Source organism: Meleagris gallopavo, chromosome 4, assembly GCF_905368555.1.
Source record: "Meleagris gallopavo chromosome 4, MGAL_WU_HG_1.1, whole genome shotgun sequence".
NCBI classification, from domain to species: domain Eukaryota; kingdom Metazoa; phylum Chordata; class Aves; order Galliformes; family Phasianidae; genus Meleagris; species Meleagris gallopavo.
In genome coordinates, this window is record NC_139407.1 from 17,276,516 (window position 1) to 17,296,423 (window position 19,908).

Here is a 19,908-nt window from a genome sequence, read left to right on the forward strand (position 1 = left end):
ACAGACCGCTCAGAGATCTTGAATTCTGCTTTCAGCTTTGAAGCCATAGTTTTTGTACTGTTTAAGATGCTGTTTTAGTCTCACAGGCTTCGTTCCCACTGTTTCTGCACCAGAATCACTATTTTATGGATGTTCAAGATGTGCTATGCATTTCGCTCTTTATTACTGGAAGCAGGGTGCCCCCAGGAGCACATCAGTAGCATCACACAGTTATCATGGTAATGCCTATGGCTAGAAAAGTGTTGTTATGCAAGGAAGAAATTGTTATATGTGCACCTCATAGGTAAGTGAGGAAGTAGCAGAAAGAAGAAAAAGCAGTGTGAGAAATTTTAGGAACTAGGAGCCAGCAACTGCAGGGAAAAAGGTGCTATAATCATTTCTAAGTGGCCCCTTCAATATAGTTAGATGGGCAGTATTTATCTTCTTGAAGGTTATTTACGTGCCGTGGTAAATAAGAGTTGCCACCAGGCTAATGATTCAGCATCTGCTCATCAATGATGCTGATAAGAGCGGAGTGAATTTGCTGTAGGCAGTTCTGCTACATCATTTAGCCAGTGGTTCGTCTGAATTTGTTTCAAAAAATACATAGGCTGTTAGTGGTGTTTGTTTTTTTTTTTTTTCCTTCACGTGTTGGTGTTAAAGAACAACAAAAGAGTTGTCAAGACTACCTAATTCATTTGTACTTGCACAGGTATTGCTATTGCCACTGTTGTTCCTCCGATCTCCTGCCTTTCCCATGACGATTTCCCAGTGTTTACATTATGGTAAGTCTGTTGTTTATTTGTGTGCTTCCTCTAGGGGTAAAAAATGTAATGAAGGATACCTGAGGGAAACTTTTTTTTAATTTGATAACAGCTCAGAAGTGTCTGTGTGTTCAACATGCTAAGCGAGTGTTTCCAGGAATATGTGTACTGAATGTTCTCAGTCCTACTTTCCTTTGTTTTCCATCTAGGATTTGAACGCGGGCACTCAGCCACACGCTGTGACCAAGTCAGAGATCCCAGACCACGTTCTTTACACGATAGGGACGTGCGTTCTTGTTATTGGTTCCATCGGCATCATAGGAAACCTCCTAGTTCTCTATGCATTTTACAGGTACCCAGATTTCTCTCCTTTCTCAGCTTGCCTTGTAGTTTGTATGCATCTCTGTGAAGATATTATGCATGGATTTCTTCTTGGGTTAGAACTTCAAGAAAAAGCTGTTGATATCAGATGTATACACCTCATATACATCCATGCACATCACCAATGTACTCCTGTGTAAATTCCTTGTGTTTTGGGGATTCTAAGAAAATGTGATAAAAAAAAAAAACACATAGAACCTTGGCTTAGTAATAATTCTAATTAAAATTTAAGGAAATGTTTAATAATTTTGATAATAGAAACATCAGCCCCTCAGTTGCAAACTCCTTCGCTCCCTTTGTAGATTTTGCTGATAATAGCCAAGGATGAGGTTCCCATCAGCCCAGATTATCTTGGAAGAACTATGGAGCAATGCGCTACCCTAATGAGCTCATGCCATCAGTGTGTTCCCCGCTTCAGGCAGATCATAGGATTTCTGTCAGCTTGTATGCTTTCTGGGATTCTGACAGTGTAATAGATGGTTGAAGCGACTGCATCTAGAGTACGCAAAAATCTCACAAAAAAAAAAAAAGAAAAGCTGCATTCTACTCCATGTTATGATGCTGGAAATTCCAAATCTTTTTTGCTCGCTATTTATTAATATGAAGAAAGGCATTCACGTTAGATACAAATACTGTTATAGTGGAAGCACATCAGAGAGGCCTCAATTGATAGACTGAATGAAGTTCTCTGAAAATTTATTTCAAGCCATTTAGAATTGCTCCATGCAGTTGTCAAGAACAACGTTATTTATAAAAGCCTGTTTGCTGCCTTTATCTAGAAGAAAATGAGTAGTCAGCTCCTCTTGTATTCTGCCTTCCTGAATTCAAACTCTAGGTATCAAAGTTTTTCATTTAGCTGCACAATCAAAACAGTGTTTCACTCTGAGGGACAAGCAGTTCAGCATTACATCTTCTCAGCATATCCATCAGAAGTACCAGCTGTAAGGTAGAGGAAAGATGAATTCATGAGTTAATTTATTGTACTTTTTAATCAGCAGAAAGAAGCATTTCAAACAGATAACGCAAAGTGGAAGAGAGTTAACAGTGTTTGTATTCCCCTTAGCTAGGGATAAGGGCAATCTCAAATACCAGCTGAAGGACTCCTAAGGGATCAAAACTACAGGGTACCCGAAGCACGTTCTTCAACATCAGAGACTAATCTTGCCCTGTGTGGCACACGCTTGTTGGTGCTTATACAGGGAACCAAGGAAAGAGGCAGATTCTCTTCTCTAGAACAAAATCACGGTTTAAGGATAGATGGAATTCTTCCTCTGTTAGAAGAGAAAGGATTTCTTTTATCCCCCCCTGCCTTTGTCAGTCATCATTTTGAAACAATGCATTTTTTGCTATGGTAATTGATTGATGGTTGGCAATTGACTAAATGAGAATAACTGCTCATTGCCACCTGGAGGCTGTTTATGCTAGTAAATAAAACAATCAAGGTGGCTATTTGTTCATTTTGCCTATTTCAAGTGATGCATTTCTCATCTGTTCTTAAGCAACAAGAAGTTGAGGACACCCCAGAACTTCTTTATAATGAACTTGGCTGTGAGTGACTTCTTGATGTCAGCTTCTCAGGCCCCCATATGCTTTGTCAACAGCTTGCACAGAGAGTGGATCCTTGGAGATATAGGTACTTTCTGAGACTAATTTATCTTTCGCTAGCTCTACTGTCTTTAACACATTTTAGTGCTAATAATATTGGCTTACGCAATGGAGAGAGCATCCTCTGGAGTTACAGCCCAGGTTTTTGACGTGATCTATCCATGTGATGACACATTTTGTGTAATAATCTATCTCTCCACGTCGGGTTACAAAGAAAGGAGTCAACAACAACCTGTAATGATGGCCGTGTAGTTTCTGAGGGCAAATGTCGTGGCTGAAGACGGATAGGAAAGTTTTCTTTTAATTATAAATGTTTTTATTAGTTTGAGGAGGAGTTAATATTTAGAAAAGTACATTGGTATCAATTAATGTGTTTCGAGGATCGCACATTTAATTATGGAAATGTAGGGATTTGGAAGGACTGTACAGTGGACAAAGAACTGACTGTACGGTTGCAAGCTGTGACCAAGAGCTTCACATCCAGCTGGAGGCCAGTTATGATTGGTGTCCTCCAGGGGTTCATCTTGGGACTGCTGGTCTTCAGCGCCTTTTTTAATGACATAGACATAGAGATCAAGTGCACCCTCGACAAGTTTGCTTACAGCACTAAGCTGAGTGGTGCAATTGATGCAATAGACAGGCTCGAGGAGCGCATCTGGGAACCTAATGAGGTTCAACGAGGCCAAGAACAAAGTATTGCACTTGGGTTGGGTCAATTCCAGCACATGTTCAGACTGGGAGAAGAACTCACTGAGAATTGCCCTGTGAAGAAGAACTCTGTTCAAAGAACCGGAACTGCTAAGTTCTGATGGACTAAAAGCTTGCAGCGTGCACTTGCAGAATGGAAGGCCAATGGTATCCTAGGCTGCAACGTTTTTTGCGGTATCCACTTGTCATTAGTATACAGATATCCACTGTCGCCTGTTGAGATCAATATATTGGGCAACAGTCCAGGAAAATGTAACCTTCATTAGATTGGATTTTCTTTGAGGCAGTTTTCCATTGACATAATGTTTCCAGCTACAGTCCACGGTGGAGAGTAGGACTTGCTAATACATACGCTTCTTTATATTTTACTTATATGTGTGTTTTTACCAATGAACATTTAATGATGCAACTGCAAGGCTAAGAATAATCCCATTATTCTAATGGGAGAAAAGCCCTGGGCTAGATTTCTGATTTTTTGTTTGATTTAAAGATGAGACGCAAAGATTAAAGCTGTGTGTAGGAATTTATAAGATCAGGCTGTGAGAGAAAACAAATACATTTCAAGAAAAAAGCAAAAAACAAAACCCTGACATAGCCATTTTCTGCTTCAGGTTGTGACTTGTACGCTTTCTGTGGGGCGCTCTTTGGAATAACCTCGATGATGACTCTGTTGGCTATTTCTGTTGACCGCTACTTGGTGATCACCAAGCCCCTGCGCTCCATCCAGTGGACCTCCAAGAAGCGCACCATGCAGATTATTGCTGCTGTGTGGCTGTACTCGCTGGGATGGAGCGTGGCCCCACTCCTTGGGTGGAGTATGTTGTCTGCTCACTCTTTCTTCCAGCACTCTCCGTGCAGTCTACTTCTGCCTTGTTCAGAATATGAAAAAATGATGATTAGGGAAATTTCTGAACGGATGCATAGCTACTACCTGATGGTTTATTGTCATATGATATTATCTATGTCTATCACCCTGCAATACCCTGGGTTGTTTTTTTTGCCCTGGGTTGTGTTCAAGGTGATTAAATTGCAGATTGGGCGTTAGGTGCATATGATAGTCAGCAATCAGGACCTCCTCTCCATGTGTGCACTTGCGTATAATACAGCCAACGCATCTCTCAAAGGCTATTCATGCAGCGTGGCGTTTGTTTTAGTCACTCTGTTGTTAGATTAGTAACTATACAAGTTTTGGTCATATGTGCAAATAACATATTCCATGTGTTTCATAGGTTCCTACGTGCCTGAGGGCTTGATGATATCCTGTACGTGGGACTATGTAACCTACTCCCCTGCAAACAGGAGTTACACCATGATTTTATGCTGCTGCGTATTTTTTATTCCACTGCTAATAATACTCCACTGCTATTTATTTATGTTCTTGGCCATAAGAAGTACTGGCAGGTAAGCAGTGTAACTGAAATATGTGAAACTAGTTTTTTCTTGAATTAGAACGTTTTCTCACAATCCTTATCTGCAGATTAATCTAAAATTAATCTCCATTGAAATCAGAAATAAAGTGTCTGGTCCTTAACTGCTGTAACTGGAGAAATATTTCTGTCAATGTGAAAACTGGGAAGGATTGTTTGCATTTTGGAGTAGTAGACAAAGTAGTCTCAGTTTGTTCTAATCTTAGCCCAAAGTGCGGTAATTAATAATACTTCAGATAATTTGATAGTTTCGATTTTTTCTTTCAGATTTGCAATATGAGGAAAGGGATGCTTGTGTATTACAGAAAGATTTTTGGCTCTGAGAGACAATAAATAGTGTGTAATAATGGGATCATCATCTGCCTGTGAGCTGCTCTGTAAACATAAGAGTCCTTGTATTTTTTGACAGCTTTATTTAAAGCAAGTATCCTCAAAACCTCATGGTTCAAGCAAGTAAACCACAAACATAAAATCTGGCTGTGCTTATTAGGGTACCTTTGTTGTTTTGGTGTTGTTGTTGTGGTGTTGTTTTTTGGTTTTTTTTTTTCCCTCCAAGAGTTTTAGTCTATTTTTGTAGAGCTGAAGTGAAAATTCAGCAGGGTAATAGATCTACAAAGGCATTTCATTTTGTCCAGTTGTTTCCCTTAACGTGTTCATTGGATTTTTGCTTAAAGCTGTGCTTTTGCTTGCTCCATCTCTGAGAACAATGAAGGGCAGGGGATACCCAATTCTTCACCCTCTGTATGTCAGGGTGAAGACACGGCAGTCCTGTTCTGTAGTCCCAATGGTCCCTCTGCTTCGGTCCCACAGTCAGACTGAGCCTGAGCAAAATGTCTGGGAATATTGTACAACATTAATTATCTTCTAGATTTGGAGCTATCAGAGGACAAAAGAAGAATGAAAGCAGGAAAAATGAAGTCTGCTTTGTTATTGTACGCCACTGAGAATGTTCTAAAGACATTGTGCTTCGCTCCTTCGTTCTCTTACTTTGTGTATTTGTATCTTTTTTTCCCGTAATAGAGATGTCCAAAAGCTTGGGTCCTGCAGCCGCAAATCCTTCCTCTCTCAGTCCATGAAGAATGAATGGAAACTGGCAAAAATTGCATTTGTGGTCATCATTGTGTATGTCTTATCCTGGTCTCCATACGCTTGTGTCACTTTGATTGCCTGGGCAGGGTAAGCGAAAACATAATCCAAAGAGTATTTATACTGAAATATAAATAGGATTAGCGTTGTCTTTTGGAGGGGTTTTAAATGATTGGTAATTAGTGGTGATGCTGTGCCCTTCACTGAATTGTACAATCATCTAGGTTGGAAAAGACCTTCCAAGATCTTCAAGTCCATCCATCAACATGTCCTACAGAGTCCCATCACTGCACCATGTCTTTTAGAGCCATAAGTTAGTTTCCCAGGGGTTGGTATCGGGGCCGGTCCTGTTCAATATCTTTATTGATGATCTGGATGAAGGCATTGAGTTTGCACTCTCAGTAAGTTTGCAGATGACACGAAGTTGGAAGTGTCGATCTGCCTGAGGATAGGAAGAGCATACAGAGGGGTCTGGGCAAGCTGGATTGCTGGGCTGAGGCCAGTGGGTGAAGTTCAACGGGACCAAGAGCCAGGTCCTGCACTTTGGCCCCAACAATGCCAGGCACCACTACCGGCTTGGGGCAGAGTGGCTGGAAGACTCTGTAGAAGAAACAGTCCTGGGGGGTGCTGGTCAACACTCATCTGAACGTGAGCCAGCAGTGTTCTTGATCAGCCTCAAATAGAGAATTGATTATATTTGCATGTCTGTCATTCTTTCCAAATAAATGAAACCACTGTCAATAACAAGCCTTTCATCTGAGCAAAGAGTGCGTTTGAACAAATCTAACTCTTCAGCAGCGTTTCTTATCATGAGACCTCGAAACAAAAACAGTTAAAAAGAACACATTTCAGTGGCTTAATATTAATGGCATAGGTCTGTGTAATGATTTTTCCTTTTTTTATAGTCGAGGAAACACTCTGACGCCGTATTCCAAATCTGTGCCAGCTGTTATTGCTAAAGCCTCTGCAATCTACAACCCCATCATATATGCAATAATTCACCCGAGATACAGGTACAGTAAGCATATAGGTATGTGTACAACTCTACAGGAAAAAAAAAAAAGTGTTTTTAAAAACGAATGAACAAGAACTGTTATTCAGCATGTCACTAGATTTTCCTGCACTTCCTTCGAAGCATATCTTCTGCAAAAGGCAGTGATTAATTTTGGGAGGAAGGTGGTGATAAAGGCAGGAATGCCACTAGGTGGCAGGGTGGGTCGTCTGTACATTGCCTGAAACGGATTGCGGAGCAGGGGAGCAGAGAGTCTGTTGTTTGGGATGTCCGACAAATGAAGGTGTGTTTGCAAATCTTTTTACAGGGCTGATGGAAATAAGTCCAGAAGTGTTTGTTTGAAAATACCTACTGTCGTAACTAAGACATTTCAATTCTCCAAGACAACTGAGTCTATCTTAGTTTTCGAAAGTTGTCTGATATTTCAGCTTAGAATAAGAGAAGGACTACTATTCAATGTCATGCAGAAGTGTAGTGAGAAGAAACGCATGGATGGCCGACGCATTCCGAGCCTGGTATTATTTTTCTGATCAAAAAGATATTGCATTCAGTGATTCCTCACACTAATTTTACAGGCGTGTGTTTTCAGAACAGGTACCATATAGTGAAGTGCTTCAGTTCGTCTTTTTCCTGCCGGCATTGACTTTTATCCATATAAGGCTGTATTAAGAAAAAGGCTCTTGCCAGAACAGAATTTCAGAGACTCTCTCAAAATACCCCCCTTTTTTTTCTCCTACTTCCTAACTTAAATTTCAAGGCATATCAGCAACAGAAATGTTTATGCAGATACTGTGGAGATGTTTTATAGACTTGGGTGTCATTCAGTCAGAAAAAGGAGTGATGTTGCCTCCCTTGTGATGAATCAAGCAAGCTGCTTTATAACAGAAAAGACTTTGTTAACAACTCCGCTGGTAAAATGTTTTCCAGAACAAAGATTTGTCTTGTGCCTCAGTGTAGAGCCGATATGTTATACGTTTCCCATTGATACATGTCCTATGCATCTGTTATTTTCCATATGCCTATCTTCTTAACTTATTCAGATATGTTCTGTATTAGCTTCATCTCCTGGTCTGATACGATGGATCAGGTGGCACTGTAGAGGTGTTGCACCAAATGCAGCACTCTGGCTGGCATCGCCCTGCATCTCCTTGGAAGTAGTGAGAAGTTTGGTCAGCTGGCATTGTATAGGGAAATCTGTGGCCCCTCTGCTTTATGCAAGGCTGGGAGGAATGTAGCTGTGTAACCTTTACTCTAGTCATTGTTTGCTGAATAAACAATGGTTACAGGTTTTTGCTATTTGGAGCCTTGGTCATCCTTCTTCACTGTGTGTGAGTGAAGCAGAATGGGGTGTTGACTTCTGACGGGAGTTTATGGGAGTTACCGTGATACAGACAGAGAACAACGTCTGATACCCCCACAGTAAAGAATTTCACAAGATTTCCTCTTTGTCCCTTGTTCTGTCTCTGGGCCTCCTTGATGTTAATCTCCCTTGACCTGCTGCTGACCAGGCTCGTTTTAATGCATCCTAGGTTAGCATCGGTCTTTTTGGCCATAAGAGCACACTGCTGGCCACCAGGACCCCTAGGTTCTTCTATTCAGAGCTCCCCTTTTCACTTCTCATCTGCTTTAGCATACAGACTTTTGCATAAGGTAGCTTGAAAGTTTTCTGAGCTAATCTTTCAAATAAATTGGAAGCAATGGTGTTTTCCAAGCTATTTTCAGTTCTTACTAGTCATCTGTGCAGCTCTTCCACGAGTGTTTTGATATAAGGCCCTGAAACCAACTGCTATTTTCCTTTTGGACTTTCAGTTGAGTACTTTCCACTAACTTTACCGCATTATTTCCATGTGTGATTGAGTGCTGTCATTGCTTGATTTTTCAAATCCATTCATAAGTATATTGTTACGTAGTTTGTCTTTCTCTTCACCCGTTTTCCTTCAGGAAAACCATCCACAACGCTGTTCCCTGCTTGAGGTTCCTAATACGAGTATCGAAGAATGATCTCCTGAGGGGGTCCATAAATGAATCATCGTTCAGGACCTCTCTCTCCAGCCACCAGTCTCTTGCTGGAAGGACCAAGAACGCTTGTGTTTCATCAGTTTCCACCGGAGAAGCTGTAAGTTTTTTCTTGTTTCCACCAAGCAAAGTGAGTATAATATCTCTCCAAGTCCCAGAGTAAATTACTATTAAAATTAAAGAACGGAAAAGAAGATTTTTCTAACTAAATTCCTTTGGATATGTGAGGTAATTTCTCCAAAACTTTTGTGGGAATTCAAGCATGACGAATTTTGATCAGAACAAACATTGAAGCTGGCCTATCTGGGCAATTCATCCATACTTACTTGTAGCATGGATGTTTGAGCTCAGGGCTAATTAAAAAGAGCAATTGTCAGGCACCTCCAAGTCATCAATTGGTTGCCTTGTAATCAGGTGTTTCTGGGAGATGGAGAGCAGGAAAATCATCCCCCCGACAAAGATTTCTAACTTATATTGTTTTGCAGGAAGTCCACTTTCTGTAGTAAACTTTTAGGTTTGTGGTTTTTTTCACCATGAGGACTGAAAGCCTTCTGCACCTGGAACCAGGTGCAGTGTTCTGCAAGCATTGTACCTTAAGTCTTGATAAGGTTGGTGGACTAGCTGAGTATAGCTACCTACAGCATGTAGGTATTTTGCAGGAAAAAGCCACGGGACAGAAAAACAGGTAACATGGCATGAAAGTTACAATTCAGGAGAAAAGAATCTCATTGCGAGACCTTTATCACTTTTCTGATCAAACAGAATTAAATGGGAAGCAGGTCTCACAAGAGGCTAGTAAGCTTCTACAAAGGTACGCATGTACACAGTACACGATGGGCTGAGCAGCAAGCTCCTGGCTCTTCTTCTGAGCCAAATGGTAGCTGTCTGAGTGAGGAGGAAGAATCTATTTATCTGCTGCATCCTGGGAGCTGCTGCTGCTTCCAAGGGGCTGTCAAGCTGCCACTGAGAGTCAGACCATGATGCTACAGTTTAAAGAAATCGTAACAGTGTCGGATGATGTGGTGAAGGCCGGCATTCTTGATTTGGAAATGAACCTAGGACCACCAGGAAACCACCAAGGACAGCATACTTCTCTTAACGTGATAACGTTCTGAGCACCTGTTGGTTTACAGGCTCAGGCCACTGGTCACACATGTCCTGATTTGTTTTTTTTTTTTTTTTTGCTTTTGATCACTGCTTGGTTTGTGTGTGTTTGTTATATTTAAAGAGATGGGATGATGTAGATAAGAGTCTTCAGCCGTTCGCACAGCTTTTGCTTAAAGATCTCAAACAAAACAGTTGCCGTTAATTATGAGCAGGGCTGTTCCGTGCCAAGCTGGCGCAGCCAAATGTAATTGTTCCTATGGTGACAAATCAGTGCAGCTATATGGTTTACACCTGAAAGAGCAGCTGCTGAAATACAAGCTAAGCTCAACAACCAGCACGTGACAACAGCACAGAGTGAAATTTTGGAATGCTCCAATAGTGTATTGACAGGCAGGAATGACACTATCAGTACCGTAAAATCTGCAGCTATTCCCACCACGGCTTTGCTGTGTGCGGTGCATATGTTTGTGCAGAAAGACAATATATTAGAGGCAACAATATCTGTATGTGTGAACAAGGTAATGCTGTGGAATTATGCACCAGCTTCCTACTTGTGTGGACACCCATCTGTCTATCCCTATCTAAAAGCTGGTGTGGAAGATAGTAGACTGGTCTCATCACAGTGACACAATCAAGAAGGCACCACAAAGTTAGGTATGATTGATGGCCCAAGCCTATGAATGGAACAGCCTGACTACAGAATCATTGTTCTGCTCCACTGCAGTTGCGGTTTTTGGAAAATTTATGCAGAGCACACTCAGGGCCCCTAACAAACACTAATGATGTTTTGGAGAAGAACCAGGCCTGTGGAACTGGCGAAATCCTTGGTGGCATCCAGCTGGGACATACACAAAAGACGTGTGTGCATCCACGGTTCTGGACCAGCTGAGGGTCCCACGGCATGCCATAAGGCACGTTAAACACATTGATTGCATTTGTTTAGATAATGTGAACCCATCTTTAGATACCAGCTAAGCAATTATAATCATAGTACAAGCAATGAGATAAAAGAAGGGTGAATAACTTACTATTGAAATGATGAAAGATGATTTAATCTGTTTTCAAAGTTTGTTTGTTTGTTTGTTTAATTCAGGAAAGAGGTCCAGGGTAAGCGAGAAAATCAAAAATCAAATCTCTCCTCATGAGAGCTCTGCATGTGAGACCTGCGTTAGAGTGACTGCAGTTTTCTCTAAGTGTAAAGTGTAAGGCTTCCGCTTAAGTTTGAGAATTTAAAATTTGAGAAAAAGCGTAAATTTCTGAAATATGTCACTGTTTTTTATTAGAATTGGAGTGATGTAGAGCTTGACCCAGTAGAGCCAGCTCATGCGAAACTGCAGCCTCGCCGAAGTCATTCCTTCTCAGCAAGTCTGAGACAGGAGAAGAGAGACCTGCTCCCGGAGACCTATAGCTGCAGTGAAGAAACCGAAGGAAAGGTAAGGAAAAAAAGTAGTCTTTGCTGGGGAAATCTCCATTGCAGTAGCTAAGCTTGCTACAGCGTGTCATCTGAGAAATAATAATTTATTCTCCATGTCCATTTGTTTCATCTGCAGGCTATATTTACGCGGATTCTGATGTCCTCTCCATCCTTGCCATTATTCATTTATTTTAACTAAAGAGAATGCTAGTAATGTTTTATTTTTTTTCACCAATCTGTTGCCTGGTTTTGGAAAGCCAAGAGCAGCTCACAGCTCTGAAGCTGCTTTAAAGAGGATTCAGTAGGGTTGTGTAAGAAGTTGACTTCTTTGTCTCTTTGCATGTTCATCCGCCCCAGCTCTGGCTTCTCCTATCCTGACCCTCGTGATCGCGTCGTGAAAGCGTCTTTTCGTGAAAATATAAGGCCTCCAAAACAGAGTTTGACATGATAGAAGCCACCTTTTTTCGTTTTTTATAGCGTACATTGAAATGTTTTATTTTTGTTGAGGAGGAAGACGAGAAAGAAACTCCCATTTCTCCCTAAGGGTGGGAGAGTCTGGCAGATGCCACCCTTCCCTCACTGAAAGAGGAGATGGTGAGTACCCAGAGCATCTTCTGTGGATGCATTATACAACTTACCCAAACCGCTGAGGTCTATGCTGTGAGGAGCTCCCTCTCCATTCTCTGTGGAACTGCTAAGGACGAGAGCAGTAGGTCACCTGATAGCTTCTGCCACTGCTGTACAACCGGTTTCAAGATGAATATTTGTATGGAGCGTACATCAGCGCTGTATTTTCAACGAGAAAGAATTAGGGGATGCAGTACACTGCCAACAACTGGTCGTGGTGACACCTGCTTTTTCATGGAGCAGCTCTGGTGTAGAGATCGGTGCGGCAGAGACAGCATAGCTTAAAGCAGGACCTATTCTGGAAATTTCCAACCGTCTGATGGCATGGTTCCTGCATGCATCTGCCCTGTCTTCCTTCCTGTGTCTCCTTAAGATCAAGTCCTGGGAAACCTCAGTCCTTCCCTGCGGTTGTTGTGAGTAGCATTGATTGAGAACGGCGATGTAGGAAGTGCAGCAGGGAGGGTGCTGTTGCAAAGGCACAGGCACCTCATATCATTTTTCATTCTCAGAGAGGAGTGGCAGAACTGTTACGTTAAGCGAAGCCCTGATCCTATGAAAGACATGTGCTTCTGCTCTGCACTACTGACATCTTTGTGAAAACTTGTCCTGCTATCCCGACAGCAGGAGCAACCTCATTCTGCTGACCCTTTTCACTTCCTCTCCCTCTCTCTGGTCTGTTAAAATTTTTCTATGGCTGAGACAGGGTGAGGTAGAGCTTTCAGGTCTCACTCTTTGCAAGTGAAGGGATAGAATGAATTACCGCAGCCTCAGCACGTCTTTTATTCTCTGTGGATAATAATTACTGAAGAGACCAAACCCAAGTCTCATGGAGCATCTACACCGTGGCTCCTAATTACTTGTTTTTGGCAACAGTGACCTAAACTGACTTTAGGATGGAGGAGTGTCCAGTTTTTTGTCCTGCCACAGGATAGCTTCTTGCTGTGAAAGGATTGTTACTAGGCCTTGGCTTCAGTTGTGGTGGCAAGCGACACGGACTCAGAAGTCCTGCATACCACTCTTGCCCTCCATCGGCAGCCCAGTTCTGCTGAAGGCACAGAGAAAACACGGAAAACAAGAAGCGTGTTTTATGGCAAGCATCTTAAACTTTTTCTTTAATAAGACCATCTTATCAGCACCTAAGAAATTAATGTAACTCTAAACTCTTTGTGGACTGACGTCATTCTTTAATGCGCGTTTGCAGTTGAGTTACCAAAAAACAACAACAAAACAAAACCACAAAAAAGAAAAAACATCCCTCAAGTGAAAGTAAAACGCTATTCGCTGTTCCAGGTCTGGGGCCTCCCAAAGCATAGAAACACACAAACACACGGGATCCTTTTCTGTCACAAAGATACAATCTAGCCCCACAGCTAATTGCAATTAGAATGGTAGCAGACATCACATCAACTGACACCGGGAAACCTAACATGGCTGTGAGGAGGCCTTTTTGCAAGCACTGAGACGCAGGCATTTGCTCTAAGTACAGGGTAGATTTGAGCACTCGGTTTCAAAGGAGAGTTGCCAAGTGTGCTCTGTGCACCCGGTGTGTGTACCAAGGGAACTAGTCAGTGTGAAATGATAGCTGTCAGCTCTGACCTCCTGCGGGTGCGCCCTCTGGAAATGTCTGTGACAGAAGATAGGTGGCTGACACCTGCTCGGAGAAGTCATCTCACAGCAGGGCTAAAAGAAACGTACGCATGTTGTTTGGTTATGTTTTAAACACCGTCATGAACAAGTGCCTCAGCTGTGGAGAAAGCTGTGTGTCTTCAGGCACCAGTATGACCACCACCAGCAAGGCAGCGTAGGGCAGCGAGGGATGTCACTCAGATGAACAAGTGCCAAGATCTGTTCTTCTCTTTTCACTCCTTGCCACTCCGTAAGCCAGCAGAGGTTGCAACCAAGCCCACACTGGTCATCCCAGTGCCCAACTAGCAAAGTCCTCTCTAGAGGAAAACCTGGAAGTGCGGTCACGCCCCTTAAGCCACAAGCAGTTAAAAACAGCAGACGTGAGGGATTTTATAGTATTCTTTCATTGTTGCACAGTCTTGATTTGAAACCAAAGGCATTTCTTCTCTTCCAGGTTTACTTAAACCACTTTTTTTTTTTTAGCACGTTGTTATTCCCTGCACTGGGGAAGGTGTAGCAGTGAAAGAAATCATTATCGGTAGAGATTTGCAAAGGATTAGTGCGCGTAGAGTAGAACGTTGTGCAGCAGTATGTGTCAGTATTTAAATTTACATCCAGCTTGACAGAGAAACACACACTGAAAAGGCTGATTCTTTTTTTCCTTGCAAAACCACAAAAATTGAGAGAAAACAGATGCATCTTCTGGTTTGTTTTTTTTTTTTTTTGGTTTTTGTTTTTTTCTATGCCCGATCAGATTGCAGTGCAATATACTATGCAAAATGACTGGCAATAGCGGCAGTGTGCTGGCTGAAGAGAGATAAAGGGGGACTGGGGTCTTCTTTTCTTTTTGGTTTCTGCCGGTGTTTGATCACATCTTTTGCTTCATTTAACATTCTGCTTTCCAAGCTGTAGATGATAACGCATTGTGATTTTCTTCCTTTCTAGTCAGTGATTCAACCATTTAGAAAATATGATGAGTGTCTGATGCAGCGACTAGGTGGCACTGAATATTCCAAGTACTGATTTGCAGTGACACTGAAGCTTTTCCCTCTGCTCTAGGTTTCGCTGTCATCCAGCTGCCTGGAGAAGGCTCTGGGGCCGTCAGCCTTCCTCAGCTCTCCTGTAGCGCTCGTGACCAGCTCCCTCCGAGCCGCCTCTCTGCCTGCCGGTTTGAACAGCGGCAGCATCAGCAGAGAAGCAGGCTCAGATACCTCACAGATGGAAACTCAAGAAAGTCATAATAATGGAGGCTTGGAGTCTATCATTACCAATGCAGTCCCTCGAATCGTTATTATTCCTACCTCAGAGACAAACCTATTTCAAGAGGAACCTGAAGAGGAAGAGACTGAATTATTCCACTTCCGTGACAAAAAGAACAATTTGCTGGATTTGGAAGGGCTTAGCTCGTCTACAGAGTTCCTCGAAGCTGTTGAGAAATTTCTATCATAAGTGCATCTAAAGGAAACTTTCTGGCAATTATTTTCTGGGCATCTTCTCCCCTTAGTTATACCAAATAACTGAACCCGCGTACGTTAGATCATCAGGCGTTTTGTATGTTTATACGGTAGCCACTAGGCAGCTTTCGTATTTATCTTTGTCCAGATTAGTTCAGGCATAGAATAAAGATTTCATTCAGATCCAGCATCGGAGGATCTGGCAGCAGCATCAAGTGGCATCAGTCGAGTTGGCTGCCTGCTTCGTGGGGGGCCATGAACCTTGATCTGCAACCACAGGTACCAGCAGGAGGAAAAACAACTGAACTGAAACAGCGGTAGCTGCTGAATGTTTCTGCTACCTGCGTGTGAAACCGCATTCCTGTTTTGGCAGCTCTCTTCTGGAGGTGATGGTAAGCACTACGAGACCACAGCTTTCCACCAGCCCCAAAGGTAATATGGCTAGATGATCAAACTATCGTTTAATCAAATTTATTATATAAGCATATAAATATAAACATAATTACATGGACAGATCACGTAGCTGGGAGGAGATCAGTTGCTTATAAACTTCAGTAAGAAAATTTTGGATTTTCCCTCAGCATTAGTGTAATCATCTGAATGTCAAAATGCAAGGTGCTATATGCCAAAACATAATTTCACCTCTGGAAGCAGCTAGAGCACGTTGAGATTTTCATTGTGGACTAAAATGTGTGTGAACCCTAACGAATCTGTGATTAAAAGGATGAACATCCACAGCTGGCTTGATAATTCATTCACGAGAATGAAGCCTTAGCTGCTGTGTGTCACTTATTTCTTCAGCAGAGAAGAAGTTCTTCTCGAACTTCACAGATGGATGTCTTCTGCAGGTCACATTCCAAAAGGCCTCCTGGGGGTAAGACATCACCCTGGAAGATAGCTTCAGAAAACTGTATCGTTTGCTACAGGACCTGCAGATGCACTTTTAATGGTGGTTATTGTTTGTTTTGTCTTTTTTATGTAACAGCTCAGACTTGCAAGATCCTCCTCGCCTTTTATACTTAAATACATTCTTTCCTTAGTTATTGATTTTCCCTTATTAAAAGATGTTCTCCACTCCCTCCCTTTTTGTTTCTGAACCTCAAATGTAGACAAATTGAGCTACGCTGTTCTTTACAAAGCATCAGGATATCTTGGGAGAAAGCAGAAGTTCCTCGGGCACCTCGGGTTTTCCTCCAGAACCGAGCATCAGGACAGAACCACCTGCAATCAGCTCAATACTTCTAAAGAAAATTCCTACGCTGAGGACCAGCTCGGTTAGCAGGCAGCACGGCACGGTGATTGGCGTGGGATCTGCCCACCTGCAGCTTCTGAAGCCGGCCTGCTATCCTAGCGTGCGGTTTGAGCCACAGAGTGTAACAGAATGTTCACTAAAGACTCCGTTCCTGAAAAACAGGGGAGGCTTCATCCTTGGCCCAACGTAGAGTTCTGCCATCTCTGATTATTTTCTGCTGGTTCTGTCCTCTCTGGTTCACGATCACCTGTTTTTCCTATGTAACTACGTAGCCGGTGACCTAACTTCTTGCATTTAATATCTTCGGCGGTGACTCCCTTCTTCGTAAGCCAGATGCTAGAAAGCGAACATACTTGCAGGCCTTCCAAGTCTTATACCTGACTTTTGCTGTTGTAATTAACTCTAAATAACAATAACAAGGGCATTCAGTGTTCCAAGATACAAAAATAGGCCTCTGAAAAGATTTTGCACTCTCGTGTTCGCATAACTGTACTGGTAGGACTGTAAGCGGAACACTGCTGCGATTTCCAACGGGATGAAGAACGTAAGCTCTAAAGCAACAGTGAACAAATTCCTCTGTAACCAGGGTTTTGCTTGGACTGCAAGATGACGTGCCAGTGATCTCTTGCACGTGTGCTGATGCCAACCATGTATTTCAGTAAACTAATGGGCTCGAGATGTGTGCATTTAATTTCTATACCTCGAGTGTCATTTACAATTTTTACTATTGCTTCTGCAGCTAATGTCAGTATTACAGTGTTCTTTAACTGCTGTAGACCAGAATGTCAAATGAGATAGCAGTAGAGTGATAAAACCTAAAATTATATGCAATATCAAACATATTTATTTCAGAAACGTCGCAGTGTAAATCAATCTTAAAGTAGTGAAAGCAATACAGAAGAATCTCGCGTGCTTCTCTGTTGCCACGTTAGACTAGATGGCACATAATAATGTTCGGTATTAACTGCTGCTTCTCATTTCACAAAGGCGTGTGTTGGTTCACTCAAATGGAATAAAAAATTCTTAGAAGTCGTATTCATTGTTTCTTTTTCTTATTTAATGATTAATGTGAGGCATAAGGAGGAGGAACAAAAAAGATAGCCCGTAGCTTTAGAAGCCCGTACCACGTTCCAGTGAATAATAACGTGCATCTTTAACTTCATTTATACGAGCAGCTCTTTTCAACTCACTTACGCTACTCCCGTACAACCAAGAACTTGTCTAATTACATCCTTAGCTTGGCAGTTTGGGCATGTAAAATTAGAGCTCACTGACTTGGGAAAATCTGAAGTTGCTCAGCAAGTTTTGAAACAAAATGGCTTCAAATGCAGTGTCAGATATCTGGCAAAGAAACTTGGGGAAAAAAACGACCAAAATCAATACATTAGAACTCTGACAGCAGCCTCTGATCTTTGCAGCAAATCTCGATGACGCTAAGCCAGCCATTGCTTGCTTCTGCTAATTCTTTGTGTGACACAGTAATAGCATGTGCTCCAATTTTCACAAGTAACGGATAGTTCAGACTACAAATGTAAACATTTTCTTTTACTATAAATCAGTGAACGATGATTGTTTTATGGTTAAATAAACGTTTTGACTAAGGAAAAAAATTACTTTTTTGAAACATAATGAGTCTTGCTGCCTTGAGTTGGCACGAACACGATCCGTATTACTTGAGTCAAGAAAGCTCATTAATTTCCCAAATATCCATCTCTTCAGAAGGCAACGCTGACCAAGCAAGCCCTTCCACACTGCTGTCTGAGAAAGCCAATGCTCTAAGGTGACGTGTGCCACGCAAACTGTGGGGTGAAACACCCTCGATGTTAGTGTCTTAAATCATATTTTCTTTTTCATTTATACTTCTACCTAGTCTGTAAGTTTTTGTTATTTTTTCTTTGAATAAATACATGAAAAGCTGGTGGCGATCTGGAAAGCTGGGTGCACTTTCATGCAGCATTTGGAGTGTGGGCTTCTTTCATACTGGAGAATAGACAAAAACGGTGCCTCAATTCGGCAAGTGCCACGCAAGATGAGGTTAAACAAGATGGAAGCATCTGCGTTGCAGCTGCCAATCCTGTGTCATCTCAGCACAAGTTTGCAATCATTTCTTGCTTTGCACCTCATTCGCAGGCCCAATCCATACAATAATGTTCTGGCTGCACACCTGGAATGGACACGTATTTAAGTGACACTAACTGACCACCATTTTCATGAGCTGAGAGAGCAGACGTAGCCGAGGGGCTAGGGAGAACAGTCGCATCATTTTAGCTGCTGATTTTCAATCCGAAACTACACAAGTTGGTGATCGGTATCAACGGTCACATTACTTAACAGCTTAGAATAGGATAGAAAAGGACAGTCACAACACCGTGCCCTTCCGCATACCCCACGTGTTGTTTTATAGACACTTTGTGGCCTGCTGGTGGCACACAACAGCTGCAAACCATCTAAAATAGCCGATTTTCCTGCCTAAACCATAAGTGGTGTAGAGTCCCTTTATTCTCTGCAGCGCCACCACTGCAGCAGGGGACGAGAGGGGGTGGCTGCAGCAGCCGTTTCGGTTCTCAGCCTTCCTCTTCATTTGAATGACGTCAACCTGAAAATCGAGGCTGCAGTGCTCAAAATACAAGGCTCGTGGAAGAACGCCGAGCTGTGTGCATACGAATAAGAAATGGTTGCAAAGGTGTTACTGTCAGTTAAATAACGGTAACAGGAGACGATAAATCGTATTGCCCACTCCAATTGTGGTTTTCTGTTTAATACAGATGTGTGTCTGCGTCTGTGATAAAATGTCTCCATTTTATCAGGGCTATTCTCCTAGCGTTTCTCTAAATAAGAACCATCGTGGATCGTCTGGCTTTATTCCAGCTAAGTAAGTTTTAAAAGAAGAAACGGAAATGGTTTTTTTCCCAGCGAAAGGGAATCTGAGTCCTACCTATAACACGGAGGTTGATACGCAGTTTTCAAAGACAAAATTCTATTGTGGAGGTTTTATTGGATAAACAAACTGAAAAAAAAAGAAATTAAAATAAAATTTCCACATAGATGCTGACAAGCTGAGATGATGAGGAAAGTTTATGGGACTGAAGAATGGGTTATCGGAAGCACTAAGAATATCATGAGTTGGAAGGGACCCCACAGTGATCATCGAGTCCACCTCCTGGCTCTGCACAGGAGCGCCCTGTATCCTTCATCCTCCCTTTGTCCACAGCTTCATCCTTAACCCCGCACCCTTCATCCCAATTCTGCCACCATGTCCCTCACAGCGACAGGCATAACCATCTAGGCTTGCAGATGTATCGAGACATCATTGTTTGGGAGAGACAAAACCAAAAGGTTCTGCAGACGCTGTCAGTATCCCAGGCTGGCCCTAACGAGGCCCGCCTGTGCTAACGAAGCAATGACTCCCAGGTGCCATGGGGCCGGGGCTGCTGGGGCACAGCTGTGCCT

General features: G+C 42.3%; 1 protein-coding gene across 1 annotated transcript; it reads left to right on the top strand.

The window, feature by feature from the left end:
- The first annotated feature begins 659 nt into the window (after positions 1-659).
- Positions 660-17,493, top strand: LOC100303707 (melanopsin). Its single transcript, XM_031553073.2, has 10 exons — positions 660-764; positions 953-1,095; positions 2,624-2,757; positions 4,049-4,252; positions 4,667-4,838; positions 5,885-6,040; positions 6,856-6,963; positions 8,904-9,078; positions 11,369-11,518; positions 14,812-17,493. The coding sequence occupies exons 1-10, from the start codon at positions 762-764 to the stop codon at positions 15,199-15,201; spliced, it is 1,635 nt and encodes a 544-aa protein (XP_031408933.2). The 5' UTR covers positions 660-761; the 3' UTR covers positions 15,202-17,493.
- Positions 17,494-19,908: the final 2,415 nt, after the last annotated feature.